Below are 15,017 nucleotides of genomic sequence, written 5' to 3' on the forward strand. Positions count from 1 at the left end.
ATATTATTCATTGGTTCAAACTCACACGGAGCGTCGGGCTACAGTCCCGAAAAAGGGGTAATCCTTCAATCGAAGAGTTGATGTTTTCTTGTCAGCGTGTTCACTTGGATTGTGTTTGCTTTAAACTAAAGGGACTGTATTAAGTGTACTGCCAAACTCTCCAGCTCCCGAAAGCCTCAACAATACACACTTGATTCAGTTTTATAACTTTGTGGTAAAGTTCTACAACCCTGTCTGACTCTGCAGAATAATAACAGAATGTGAGAAGAAGAATAGTATTCAATTGAGATAATGAAGTATGTGGGAAGCCTGTAGCCATTGATTGACTTTAGCCATTGACATTCATAGTAAAAAAAAATGCTAAAATGAAATGAACTCAAACAGGTTTGGAAAAAGTGGAAGATTAGGAAAATAATACTTTTTCCATTTTGGGGTAAACTATTAGCCAGTTAATCTGAAGTGTACATCAGGTCAAGTCAGGTTCCAAAGTAGAAATCCATTCATTTCAGAGACATTGATGAACCTATAAATCAATCAATCAATCAATCAATCAATCAATCAATCTATCTATCTATCTATCTATCTATCTATCTATCTATCTATCTATCTATCTATCTATCTATCTATCTATCTATCTATCTATCTATCTATCTATCTATCTATCTATCTATCTATCTATCTATCTATCTATCTATCTATCTGTGTGTATATATATATGTGTGTATATTTGTGTGTGTGTGTGTGCGTGTATGTATATATATGTATATATATATATATATATATATATATATATATATATATATATATATATATATACACACACACACACACACACACACACACACACACACACACAGTGCTAATCATAATAAAGAATATTTTCATCCATATCCAAGTGACTATAGGCAATGTATTTTGGTGCATTTAAAAAAACAGATTTATCAAACAGATATATGTATTGACATACTATTTTAGTCACCAAACATTTAGAAATTGAAAGTTAATACAAAGTTAAATTAAGTTTTAATTAAATTAAATTAAGTTTTTAGACCATTATCGTAAGTTATTTTGTTAGATAAGCTCCATTTTTTTCTTCAGTGCTGACTAATCTAACGTATATGCACAAATATAATATTGTAGAGTTTGCTATTAAAATATGAATTTTTAAGAAGGTTTGTGAGGGGGTGTACTTATATATGCTGAGCATTGTATATCCATTTCTTATGGCAGAATCTTGAAATGTATAGTTTTTCTGTAGACACAACCACAAGCTTTAAAATTATACCTTTGTCATTCAACATGCTTCAGCAGATTGCAGTTTTTGCCACATTAAGGCTGTCAAATTGTCGGTATTGGTCTGATTATGTATATTATTTTCAAATCTAAACATGTAATGTTGTGATTCACCTCATGGACAGTTGGTTTGGTTAATAATTTTCTCTTAAAATCTAAAATGGGGAAAAATAGGTGATATGACAGTAACAACGTTGTGGATATAATAGTCACCTACGTTTTATTCATACTGTATAGAACAAACTTTTAAATCAAGTCAACAGTACTGCATTAATCTGAGTTTGGCATGTGAAAAACAAAAACAAAAAGTACAAAAATGCATGTTGAGGGATTACCAATGTTCGACATGACAACAAACAAGGTATTTTAAAGAGGGTAACCATTTTATTCATGTGTCTGGATTACAATTTAAACATTCAGGATTTGCCAATAAGTCTATTTGATGAACCTTTACAGCTTTTGTAAAGCAGCTTTGTAATAATTATGAATGCATGTTCACCATAAACAGTCTGATTAACTGTTATTTTTTAGAATAACTTTTGTGTGCAACAGAAGAAACTTAATTAAAAATAATAGTTTTTTTTTATAACTATAGTTTTCCTATCTAAATAATACACTTTCAAAACTCAATTTAAACATAATATACATTCAATATAGATTAAATTTTGCCAAACTCTTATATTTCAACAATTATCTTACCAGAGTAGAAATTATATTCTAAATATTTGACAGTTTAGGTCTTTAGAGTCAAAAGGTTGAGAAACACTGCTTTACAGTATACTTATATTAATCAAAGCAACTGTATAACTACATTACCTTTCATGTTGGATGGGAAATGTGCTTACTTAACTCAAAAACATGACCATGCGTCAGGTGAGAACTTGCATATAAAAAGAAGAGATTCACACGCAGTAGACAAAAAAGTATGACATGAAGTTTCTTTTAACACCAATCTGTATGCTGCTGAGGACACAAATATAATTAGTAAAATAAACAGTTGCTTTGTTTGTGAAGTTCATTAAAGGAAACAAAAATGATGAACCCAAAATAGTAGAACTTTATAAGAATTGAGAAATGTGGAATGAAGTTGTGCAAGCAGAAACAGAATCCCGATGGAGGACCCTCATCATAAATACAGCATTAGCAAAGCTTTAAAATAACAGAACCATTAAGACACAAAATGATAGCTCGAATAGCACAGCAGTTCCCATGAAAAGACCAAGAAACACCACAAACACACAATGCTGACGTTGCATTTCAAATGAATCTATAATCGTAAAATAAAGTACATGTGAGATCATCTCCATGTCAAGACTGCTAGATTCAGAAACAATTCTCTCATTTCACATGAAAACAACGTTATTAAGTCATAAACTGAAGTGCGGGTGTCCTTAAGAAGTTGATGCATCTGAAAGTAAAAATATATATTTATAATATAGCATTGACAAAACAGTTATGTGGATATAATAATAATCTGCAAGCATTTTTCTAAGAAAGCGGAAAAAAATATTAACAGCTCCACCAAAGAGGAAACTACAGTTTCCTTTACGGTAAAATGTGTTACTCTTGCAAGTGAAAAGCAAAATCCATAATGTTCAAGAAGTAATGTGCACAGTACCAAACAGTAGTGGAGTGATTGGGTTTAGATCTCCTTGGTGAGCGGACCACCGCTCTGAATGATCCTCATGATGGACTGAACCACTTCTGATGTAGTGCCCTGCCCTCCAATGTCAACTGTGTGCAACTGCAACAGGACACATCACATTAGCCAAAGAAAGAAATACTCACACATTTAAAAAAAAAAAAACACTACAGATATGTGGAACTAAGTTGACTAATGTTGATATTTGAGCGACGCATTTACAGAAAAAACACATTTAATAAACAGTAATTCATAAATTTATTTTAATCTTATTGTGAAAAGTGCTGCATAAATGTGAGTTTTCAGAAAACTAAATTTTATGTTTGTGTTTCATTCGTTCAATAAAATAAAACAATAACAATAAAACTGCAGCAGATTGTCTTGACCATGTCTACATGCACTAAGTTGCTGCCATGTGATTGGCTAACTGGAAATTTGTGTTAACGAGCAGTTGACGGGTGTACCTAATAAAGTGGCCAGTGAGTGTATCTTAGTTTTAACTATATTAACAGCACACTACCTCAACAAAATGAAAACACTCGAGGAGCAAATCATCATCTAAGAACGATTTGAACTGAAGCATCGCGATACTAAAGACTAGAGTTAAAGAGCTGAAGATTTAGATTTGAATTCACAGTAATAAATTACATTTTAAAATATAATAAAACAGAAAACCAAGTATGTTGAACTGTAAAAATATTTCATTGTATTTTTGTATTTAAAAAAAATGTAGAATAATAATAACTAAACTTTTAAACAATAGTGTAAATGTACCATGATGTATTTTTACATTTAATTAACAAATGAAAAAAATATATTTATAAAAAAAAAAGAAGTAGCTAGACGTGCAGGTAATTAGACCTTAGAGTATCCTTGTCAATCAAGTTAACTGTGATCTAAAACCTGCCATACAAGAAGCACTAGACCAACCCTAGTGTGTAAAACAGCTTGTGTGAACATAAGAGAAAGTATGTGACTGACCCTGGTCTCATTCATGGTAGTGAGAATTGCACTTCGGATCATGTTGGCATAGTCATGAAGCCTGAAAAAGAAAAGATGACACAAAACTGCTAGAAAATGCTCTCAGTGCTCATTAAGCTTATTTAATAAAACAGAAATTCTGTCTGTAAAAAAGGGCTCTTCAGATAAAAGCTGACAAAAAACTAGTAAGGAAAAAATAAGTGAATGTCATCATAAGAGCTGACATTTATATAATGAAAAAAACAAAACATTCAGCGCTTACTTGAGATGATCTAACATGAGGCAGCTGGCAAGCAGCATGGCAGTGGGGTTGGCAATGTTCCTGTTGGCAATGCTCTTTCCTGTATTCCTGGTGGCCTGTTAGAGCCAATTTAATGCCAGTCAGTCATTTAAATATACAGCGTAAACACATAATTCCTTTAAAACAAGCCTATAGTTAATAATTCTGATGCAAATCTTGACACACTACAATAAGGCTTTAGTTAATGTATTTACTGACATGAACTAATAATGAACAAAACTTGTAAAGCATTTATTAATCATAGTTCAATATTTACTAATGCATTATTAACTTCCAAATTCATGCTTGTTAACATTAGTTAAAGCATTGTAAGAACTAACAATGAACAACTGCATTTAACACGAACAAAGATTAACAAGTAATGTAATCCATTTATTATTCATTGTCATCTGAGTAGTAGTGTCCAGCCAGCTAGTTCAATGACGGTGTCTACTGGTGGATGAAGGTTTACTGCATGTTCGGTCTTTCCAGTGCACAATGTTGATTTACTTTAAACTTAACTCATATCTCCAATTTTAGTATAATGTGGTTTAGAATATTAATATATTTATCCTTGTTTTATCTGACTCCAATTATAAAACATTGATAAGATTATTTAGTTTCTTTTAATTTTACTTTAGATTATGATTGAATATTCTCTTAGATTCATTATTGTATGTTATTCTCGGTTATTTGGATTCCTATAACATCCCGAGTCTTTTACTGGCCAAGTATACAATCTCAAGCACAAGCAGGTCAGTCTTGGTCACTAAACAGTGGCGATTGGCCGCTATCCTAAAAAAGCAGAACCCTACTTACTCAGATTAGGATATTTTTATGCGGTCCCCGTAGAGCTGCTATCTACTAAATCAAACAGAGTTATTTAATCATATAATGATCATTACTATAGAATTAAACAGACCAGTCCCACTTAAACTAAGGTTTGCCCTTAGATAACCTTTTACACTCTAAGAGCGATGTATAGCGTGCCACGCTGCTCCGTCTATCGTGTTTTAGTCCGTTACTAACCTGTACAGGGGCTTGTGGTGCTATGGATGTAACGTAATCTACTAGAGATAATAACACAAACCCTGTGTGAATAATTTAAAACATAACAATTTATTAGTCAGGTAAATGTGTATTATGCCAATTCATTCCGTCAATTCATAAAAGATCAATACAAGACATCAAATTCTCAAAGATAAATCCAACATTAAATGATGCATACCTGACTTCAAAATATACATAGCATGGAGCATTAGAGCTCCATATTATGGGCTGATCTGGGTAGCAAAATCACGCAGAACATTTTAGAAACTTTCCCTTAAGTAGAAAATCCAAGAATCCCCTCAAGGAAAGGGGTGTGTGAATAACAAAAGGCATTTCCATTTAGTGAAATATTTTCTCCCTATAGAAAACGGTACACCCTTCACAGTGGTTCAAAAAATACCTTAAGTTATAAATTTATTGTTAAGATTGTCTATTTCTGAGGGAATGAGGCCATTGTACCAGTTGCACTGAGACATTTCAAATGATATTAAACATGATAGATAAAGTCACTTGGGTGATTTAGAACATTCAGACTTTGAAATGACCGTTCTGTGTGAGTTGAGAAATGTTTCAAATGTAAATAGAGGAATGGAGGGGAAATGTTTTTTCCCGCATTTCCACCTGCTGGGTTGTGGAGCCGATTGTCTCTGTTTTCGACTCATGTTTGAATTATCAAAGACATCAAAATATTGTGTTATCTCACGTCTTACAGAGTAAATACATTGATAATAATACTAATATTAAAAATAAAACAACCATATATGAGAAGTGCTACCAACTATCCAATAAACAATAGTTGCCCTAATCTTACAATTCTTATATGTTTATATATATATATATATATATATATATATATATATATATATATATATATGGTTAATTCTACTATTTTGTTTCAAGCAATACGTCACATATGAAATTACATACTGAAATAAATCTGTAAAATATCTGAAAAGTGCTAGCAGCTCAATAATCGTTTTTTGCATTATTATTGTTGTTATTATTATTTACATGACCTTTCCAGACAATGGACCCTTTTCATAAGCCTGTTATGAAGCATTTAATGACATCAGCCTCTTAAATCCTTTAAAGTTTTTAATATTTAGACTTTTTTTTTGTTTTGTTTTTTGTTTTTTTACGTGTGAACATTTATATGCATTTATGAATGTATTCTAAAGTCTAAGCATCAAATTACAAAAAATGATATACTGCTTGTGCAAGAGATTTCTAATGCTGCGTCTATGGTACAGGGCACTAAATTTGATGTTATTCATTCCTCTGGCTGCCGTAATCAGTCTCACACTATTTTCCCCTTTTTCTAAAAGTCTTTTTAACATAATTGTGGAGTTTTTCTCTTATTATTTGAGCAAATAAGATTGTAAAAAAAGTTATTTGTTGTCCTTTCCTATCCACAGCGCTTTTTCAACTATGACGCCTTCCGCTACTGAGAAACCTGGAAATGTGAAAAGGGTCTATAGATCATTTTAAACTACTAAAATGACAATTAAAGTCATCAAGTATGAGGAGACACCAAGGACCACTAATGCATTCTGAAAATAGAAATAATACTATTGGAGACAAAATTTTAGCCCTACTAATTTTCCAAGAATTTATCCAAATATTAATTTAACAATTTATATAGTGCTTTTACAATTTAGATTGTGTCAAAGCAGCCTATCCATAATATAAATCCAAAATATACAGAAAATGTCTATAAATAACAAACTACAGTATAGTACTAACATTTTTTTACAACTTAGCACCTCTCTAACTACTTAAAGGTGATTCCATTTTTTTATATATCAAAGTATTTTCTCTTAACCCAGTTTATTGCCGGTTGACTTCTATCAGTATGCCATTTAGGGTTTTATATTCCCGAGAAGTCTACACATGGTAAATAAGAAACCTTATTAGGCAGGACAGAGACTTTGCTGGCTGCTAGTTTTATGTAAAAGGATAGTTTAGAAAATTTACTCTCCCTTAAATGATTCCAAACCTTTACGAGTTTATTTTTTCTGTTAAATGGCTGCCGGTTTCCAAAATATGTTCTTCTGTGTTCAACAGAAGAAAGTCAAACTGGTTTGAGACAGGTGATTAAAGGACAACAGAACTCTCATTTTCCAGTGAATTATCCTTTTAAACCTGCCAAACCAATGAATGCGTGTTAATTGCCTCTGGGGTTTTTTTTACAAACCGTTTCAAACACAGCGTAGTCTCGGCCATAATTTGCACCAGGAACTAGACCAGGTCCGCCAACCAGCCCCGCACAGACATTGCTTACCACATTGCCATACAGATTGGGCATAACCATTACATCAAACTGGTAAGGCTTGGAAACAAGCTGAAAAAATAAATATAAATCACAATAAAATACACTGCTGCACTTTATTTATTCATTTATGTACATTATTATTATTGTTATTATTATTAATGCACTTCACCTGCATTGTGGTGTTGTCTACAATCATATTTTCAAACTCAATGTCTGGATATCCAGAAGCCACTTCTTTACAGCACTGCAAGAACAGCCCATCCCCCAGTTTCCTAGTAAGAGGAGAACACATTATGAGACCAGTGACATTCTTGACTGTGACACAATTAATAGTAAAGATGACAAGTAGTAGCACAACTAACATGATGTTAGCCTTGTGGACAGCTGTGACCCTGCGGCGGCCTTTCTCCCGGGCCAGTTTGAAGGCATAGTCAGCGATGCGGAGAGAATTGTTCCGTGTGATGATTTTAAGACACTCTACAACTCCTGATGCACTCTGAAACACACAGGAAGGAGATTAGCATCATTTACAGATCATAATAGAGAATTAAACAAGAATTTAATTTATATGTAAGGACATAAGAAGTGTAAGCTGAGAAAATAATATACACTATTTCTTCTGTGCCTTTAAAGGACTACAGAGACATTCCAAGCACGGGATGGGTCCTCCTGGCATGGCAGACTTCATTACAGGTCCAATACACATCTCTGACATTTGCTTACAGTAACCATGTGCTTTTCACTATACACAATTCATCTGCTCGTGATCTCCTTTCATATAACTTGGTCATGTTTGGTGTCATTTGACAGTTTATAGCTGCATCCCAAATCGCATACTTATGCACTATTCTACGCCATTTTGTAGTACAAATAGTGCAAGTAGTGCGTACACACTGAAAACTCTAAAAATAATGAGTGCACTTTAATTACCCGGATGATGCATTCATTCAGCCGGTAAAATGAGGCACTCAACGACCAAAGGTTTGCTTATGTAGCAGAAGGGGCGGAGCTATTGGGCACACATGTCGGATAACTTTATTTATTTTGGATGGTAAAAGCAAAGTTCTCCTGCGAGAGTGATTATAGCGCCTCCCGATGGTGAATGCGGTTATACTCACGGCAGATATTATCTGATAGTTTGCACATTTAATTTACTAATTTGGGGACAAACATCAGGGAAATGGTTTGAATGTCCGCTTAGTAAAAAAAACATTAGTGTGCCATTTGGTACAACACTAAAACATATACTATCCTGTTGAGTGTGTAAGTGCATAAGCACATATTGCATGAGTGCATAGTGTATAGTGTGTCATTTGGGACGCAGCTTATGACTTCAGTATTGTAGTGATGAAATCAACACAGACATTGATGTATTTTAATATATAATCTACTTTCTATTGTTGAGTCATGACCTAAGGAGAGTATGCTAATGTGCTTCTCCCCCACTTTATCTCCTCAACTTTGCTTTCATGTTCAGCTGGTTTTGGGGGTTGGTTTGCACTCATGTTTCACAATGCTTTGCTCAGGGAATAAGAAGCAAAGATCTGCTTCTCCCGCATACCGGTGTGTAGCCTCATATGCTAACAAAGGCAGTTTCACTGTCTTTGTTACACAGCAGTTCATATGTTACAGCTAAGTTTCTTTAAACAGTATGTTAGTTTGTTTCATTCTACTGTCTGTATATTTAAACATGTAACTTAAACAACTTTGCCTGCTTTAAGATTCTTTTATTTATCAATGTTGATAACAACTTTAATGGAGTCAGATTAATTACAATGGAGTCAGATAAATAATTGATTTAAACACGCCATCTTTCAACTGCTTATACTACTTATACTCATAAACACTGCAGTATTTAATATTTGTACATTTAAAAATTGCACATATTTATCGCACTACATGCAATGCAATCTGTGCACAGTCATCTATTGTTAATATTGTTAATACTATTCTAGCATGTGCATTCTAAGAACTAATTCTAAGTAACAATGATGTACTGTAAACCAAATACAAAGTTGTACAGGTATGTTAATATGCATAATTTACTGTTAATACTGTAGTACATACATGTAGCAAGGACACTAAAATAATTAAGTTAATTTAGGAATTAGAAGAATTTCATTCATTAATTTTCCTTCGGCTTAGTCCCTTTTATTCATCAAGGGTTGACACACTAAAATGAACCTCCAACTTATCCAGCATATACTTCTGCGTCAAGTGATCGGCGTGACCCACGGCGCAAGCAACGGGCGTAGCTGTGCTTTATACTTCTGTGCGCTGTTTCTATTGTTCTGCAATAACACACAGAGCTTGCGCTATGCGTCGTGTAGTTAAATTTTTTGAGAGGTGCGCATCAGCAACGCCGACAGCCACAGCGTAGGGCTATGCGTCAACAGGTAGGCTGCGCTGTAGCATACGCGTGCGCTTGACGCAGAAGTATAAATCAGCCTTTATGCAGCAGATGCCCTCCCAACTGCATCCCAGTACTGGGAAACGCCCATACACTTTCACATTCACTACAGCCAATTTAGTTTATTCAATTTACCTTTAGTGCGTGTCTTTGGAATGTGGGGGAGCACTAAGAGGGAACCCATGCGAACACGGGGAGAACATCCTCACAGAAATGCCAACTGACCTTTACCATCGACCTTCTTGCTGAGAGGTGACAGTACTAACCACTGAGCCACCGTGCCTCCTGCTGCAGAGCCATTTGGGTGGAGCTCATCTCCAGTGAGGGGGAGCTTGAGCTCCAGCTCCTCCTCCTTTAAGCTGCTTTAATGAGTACACCTACCCCGCTCATAACCCCAGCCCCCAGTGACATCACTTGTAAAAGAAGTGCAGCAAGGAGGAGCTGGAGCTCAGCTCTGCCCATGTGGCTCTGCAGTAAGTACCGCTTGGAGAATTTGACCAACCTTAAAACTTTTTAACAGAGAATAATTTTTAGTTTCCATGAATAATTCAATAATAAATGAAAAAATTTTTTTTACGTCTACAATAATAAACACATACAGTCAAAATTATTAGCCCCCTTGAATTATTAGCCTCCCTGTTTATTTTTCCCAATTTCTGTTTAACTGGGAGAAGATTTTTCAACATTTTCAAACATAATAGTTTTAATTACTCATTTCTAATAAGTAATTTATTTTATCTTTGCCATGATGACAGAAAATAATATTTGACTAGATATTTTCCAAGATCCAATTCTGGATCCAATTCTATCCAGCTTAAAGTGAAATTTAAAGGCTTAACTAGGTTAATTAGGGTAACTAGGCACGATATAGCTAACATACATTTGCTAACATCACGATATAGTAAAAAATATAGCTTAAGTAAGGTAAAATTTTGAGCTTAAAATGGTGTTTAAAAAAAATTTTAAAACTGCTTTTACTCTAGCCGAAATAGAACAAAAAGAACTTTATACAGAAGAAAAACAATTATCAAACATACTAAGAAAATTTCCTTGCTCTGTTAAACATCATTTGGGAAATATTTAAAAAAAAAAAGAAAAAAAAAAGGGGGGGCTAATAATTCTGACTTCAACTGAATATACTTCTTGACACAGAGAGAGAGAGATTTTATTTTATTGCCATTTCAGCTTCTATGGCTATGTCATGGCAAAAAGAAAATAGATCAAGTAAAAATATTCTAACAATTAAAAGTCATCAACAGCAATAAATAATGTACAAGGTAAAATATATAAATAAAAATAATAATGATAATATATAAGATAAAAATCTAAAAAAGTTTTTTAAGATTTCCTTTTGATAAAAATTCTACAACTTTAGATGGATTCACGTTTAAAAATATTTCCTTTAAAGTCTCTCCAGATAAATATTGTTTTCTGATAACATTAAAAATGGGGCATTCCACAAGAATGTGTTTAACTGTTTGGTTTCTGTTGCAATAAAGGCATTTTGGTGGTTCTTCTCCTTTGAGTAAATGTTCATGTGTGAGTCTCGTGTGTCCAATGCGGCATCTTCTATACACAATCTCATCGTGTCTTGACTTAAAAAATAAATTAGATTTTTTTCCTATTTCAGGTTGAATTTCAAAAAGTTTATTTTCTGGGCACTGATCCCATTCTGATTGCCATTTGTTGAGAAACTTCTTGACACATTGTGAGGAGAAGAAGATGTTAGGAAAATGTAAAGCTGTGTGAGAAGGTGTGCAAAAATCCTGACCTCATGCTCAAGACTGCTGTACTCCCCCTCCGTGTTCTCCCTGATGATGATGATGTCGATGTTTTTGTGGCGTGTCTGGACTCCAGGAAGTGACTGGCAGTGCATCACATTGGCATACAGATCCAGACTCGTGCTAAGAGAGAAAGAGGGAGAGAATGACAGCTGTGCTGAGAATGAACTAAAGTGAATCAGTCTAGACACACATTCACAGGCAGGAGGCCAATACTAAGGCACTACTTCATCAGTTATTAAACTCAAGCTGAGAAGCTCAACAACTTTTGCATACAGACGCATAAACATCTGATGGGGAGTATTATTAATAGATTGTTTGCCTAAATATTCGTCTTCCTGCCTTACCGTAGGAGATTGTTTCTTGATTTGTGATTAGGAGGCATTGTGTGGTTGGTCTCGATGTTACCTAGGGGAAAAAAAAAGATTAAATTAATTATTTAGCCTCTCAAAAATCTCAATAAAAGATGCCACAGAGTGCAGTGACTCTATTTGTTAAATTGTTTTTTGATATCTACAGAGTAAGTATGTGGCTTTGACAGATGGAACAATTCTCCAGAAACTCATTTAATTATTGCTCATTTATTTTTTTATTATGCTCATTTTAAGGATAGAAATTGTTTGAAAAGCTCAGTTTTGACCCTATTTGGAACGGTCATGAATATTAATGGGGTTTGCCTGACACTTACAATGTTTTATGTAAAATGCACACATAAAAAATAAGCATACATCAATGTAAACAAATTGATTAGATTCCTTGTTAAATATAAATCTAATATATGAAGTTAGAGTCAGGAGTTAATATCAATTTTTACACAAACAGATTAATTTTTTTAAGTTAAAAAATAATTAAAATACACAGTAGGAGCTGAGTAATATAACAAGATGCATAAACACTCATATTTAGCAGTCAAGTTAAACTAACAAATGACAAAGTTTAAACAGACCTTATGTCACTTCATAGGGCCTTTTATCGATTTATAATCTTTTATTTCAGAAGTTTGGTGTCTGGCAGTCAGCTGTGATGAGATTATCCATGATTGGTTCCATTACCCAAGAGCTCAATAATGCCAGTTTCACTAACAAAATATGATTTTAACATACAGTACAGTACAGTACAAGCTTGGACAAACTTAAAAACAAGGGGGAAATTAATTACTGTTGTAATCTCATTTGGAAACATTGTGGCTAATCAAATGCTCCCTAATGTATACATACTAATGATCCCATGTGGATCATCAGAGCGAGTGTTCAGATCCTGTTTTTCATCAGAATTTTACACTGGTGGGATTTACATGAGAAAGAGGAAACGATGGTGTTTGAGGCTGATAGTAATGCATGTCATTTCCATGTACCAAACTGGTATATCCAGATTTTCATTTAATGGCAGCTTTAATAATAAAGGAATTAGCATTACCATGTCAGTTATCAGCTAGATATACAGACCCTTAAGAGCAACTCCATTACGCCGAATGGCCATAATCGCATTGCTGATGTCGTCTTCACTGGTTGATGAAGAATTTACATGAACAACTTCAAAGTCCACAGGAACACAGCTGAACCTATGATTGTACAGGCAGTTCTTAGCATGGAGACATATTTGTTTATCAGATGCTGTCAAAAAAAAGTTGGTAAATAATTTTGGAAAATATAGATTTGACCAACCTGAAAAGCTCCCGCACATGGTTGAGCAGCTCTGGTCCAATCCCATCTCCAGGAATCAGCGTTACTGTATGTCGGCCTCCATATTTAGCCGGAGGAGGCTGCAAACAAACATAATCAGTGCCTGCAATACATATACACTTTTGATGGGAATTGACGGTTTATCGTTTACTTATATGTTGCTTTATACTTACTATGATTCGCCCCTTCATACAAACCAGGATTGGAGGAAGCAAATAATAACAAACACATTAGTTTAGGAAATAAATTAGGGTCCGCAATTGTCTATATCATAAGACATTTTTGTTTTTAGTTCAGATAAGTACAATAAAATATACTGTTCAGACAGACAGATAAAAAATAACCTACAGAGTATGTAGGTTTCCCTCTTTGACTGACGACTCCTGCGCCAAAGACCTACAAAAACAAACCAATTTTGACGTTAAGTTGGTTTTAAATTCACACATTTATACTTTCTCCTTAATAATATACTTTCAGAAAAGTATTCTTTGCTAATTCTAAATAGGAAAATCATAATAGCAGCAAACTACTATCAAAGTGCAACTATATTCACAGTCAACAAAATAGTGGTGATGTTGTTTTCAAGTCATACTTTCATGTGCTTTCAGACAGAAAATTCAAAGTACCAAAGGAAGCGTGTCACAAGATGAAACTGAACGAATATGTGAAAATAAAACCAACTTCACCTCAACCAAACTGATAAGGACCTGTTAGAGAACCATGACATAATGCCTTCGTTTCAAATGCCAGTAAGCTGCCTACCTAAACAACATCTGTTGACTACAATGGCAAAAATGTAGTCTGGGTTGACAGGAAACTGAATCACTGCCAATCATGTTAGTTCGAACATAGCAATTAAATGCCGGACTAAAATTATACAGGTGAAAAGTTAACAAACACAAGTATTAAAGACTGAGAAGAAAGTTGTGCGTGATGCAGACTTGTACAAAAACTGCTTGATGGTCAGCAAGCGAACACTGACCTTGTCTTACTAAAATGTCACGCTAATTTGTTGCACAATTTGCCAATTGTATGTTAAACAAGATTTCTGTAATTATGTTATGTAATTATAAACACCGTACCTTTGCTGTATTTCCCAACTGCCTTCCCAAGATTGGTTTTAAAGCTTTAGTAAGAGTGGCCATCATGACAGAAATGCATGTGTGCTTTTTCCGGATTGAACAACGACCGATGAAGAAGGGTTCCGGGCTTCTTTTGTAAAGTCAGCCTATTTAAATAAATATATCAGTATAAGCACATTAATTACAGATTAGACCATACTTATTTATTTTATCGTAACGTTACATTTAAATACGTCTCTATATTATGAAAAATTTCTAATACAACAATTTTAAAAAATATGGAAAATGATTAATTTCCACTACATTTTAAGTTTTAGACACAGCGTTTTTATCTGTTTAATGTTCATCGGCCATGAAGCGCGAGTTTGTATCATAAATAATTAAGAGTGCTGGTGAAACAGACAGGTAATTTGAAACAACAACATTATTGTGTTAGAGCTTAAATAAACGTTATAAAGCAAAAACAGCAATATGCACGCGTATTAATACAGCTGCACTATGTCAGTTAAATTAGTTGACTTGAAATTCAAATTTTTTTAACCGA

At 34.0% G+C, this 15,017-nt stretch overlaps 1 protein-coding gene across 2 annotated transcripts; it reads right to left on the reverse strand.

Annotated features, from left to right (window-relative positions):
* Positions 1-1,487: 1,487 nt before the first annotated feature.
* Positions 1,488-14,600, reverse strand: idh3g (isocitrate dehydrogenase (NAD(+)) 3 non-catalytic subunit gamma). 2 transcript variants are annotated; one of them, NM_001243172.1, is made up of 14 exons: positions 14,474-14,600; positions 13,740-13,787; positions 13,565-13,576; positions 13,374-13,471; positions 13,155-13,270; positions 12,057-12,117; positions 11,700-11,832; positions 7,881-8,014; positions 7,688-7,790; positions 7,441-7,587; positions 4,179-4,273; positions 3,917-3,977; positions 2,912-3,037; positions 1,488-2,701 (listed from the first exon to the last, which is right to left on the reverse strand). In NM_001243172.1, exons 1-13 carry the CDS (start codon positions 14,537-14,539, stop codon positions 2,936-2,938), a joined length of 1,176 nt encoding a protein of 391 aa, NP_001230101.1. In that variant the 5' UTR covers positions 14,540-14,600; the 3' UTR covers positions 1,488-2,701; positions 2,912-2,935. The 2 variants fall into 2 exon arrangements, with proteins under 2 accessions (NP_001230101.1, XP_073794517.1); XM_073938416.1 differs by lacking the exon at positions 13,565-13,576 and having other exon boundaries at positions 1,658-2,701; positions 14,474-14,581.
* Positions 14,601-15,017: the final 417 nt, after the last annotated feature.

This window comes from Danio rerio, chromosome 23 (genome assembly GCF_049306965.1).
Source record: "Danio rerio strain Tuebingen ecotype United States chromosome 23, GRCz12tu, whole genome shotgun sequence".
NCBI classification, from domain to species: Eukaryota; Metazoa; Chordata; class Actinopteri; order Cypriniformes; family Danionidae; genus Danio; species Danio rerio.

What these genes read in the sequence shown, in the direction of transcription:
- idh3g (NM_001243172.1), bottom strand. Translation starts at nt 14,539, where the DNA reads ATGATGGCCACTCTTACTAAAGCTTTAAAACCAATCTTGGGAAGGCAG. An exon ending in GTCCACAAGGCTAACATCAT is followed by an intron (nt 7,791 to 7,880) that starts GTTAGTTGTGCT and finishes TCCTCTTACTAG; the next exon opens with GAAACTGGGGGATGGGCTGT. An exon ending in CTCATGTTAGATCATCTCAA is followed by an intron (nt 3,978 to 4,178) that starts GTAAGCGCTGAA and finishes TTTCTTTTTCAG; the next exon opens with GCTTCATGACTATGCCAACA.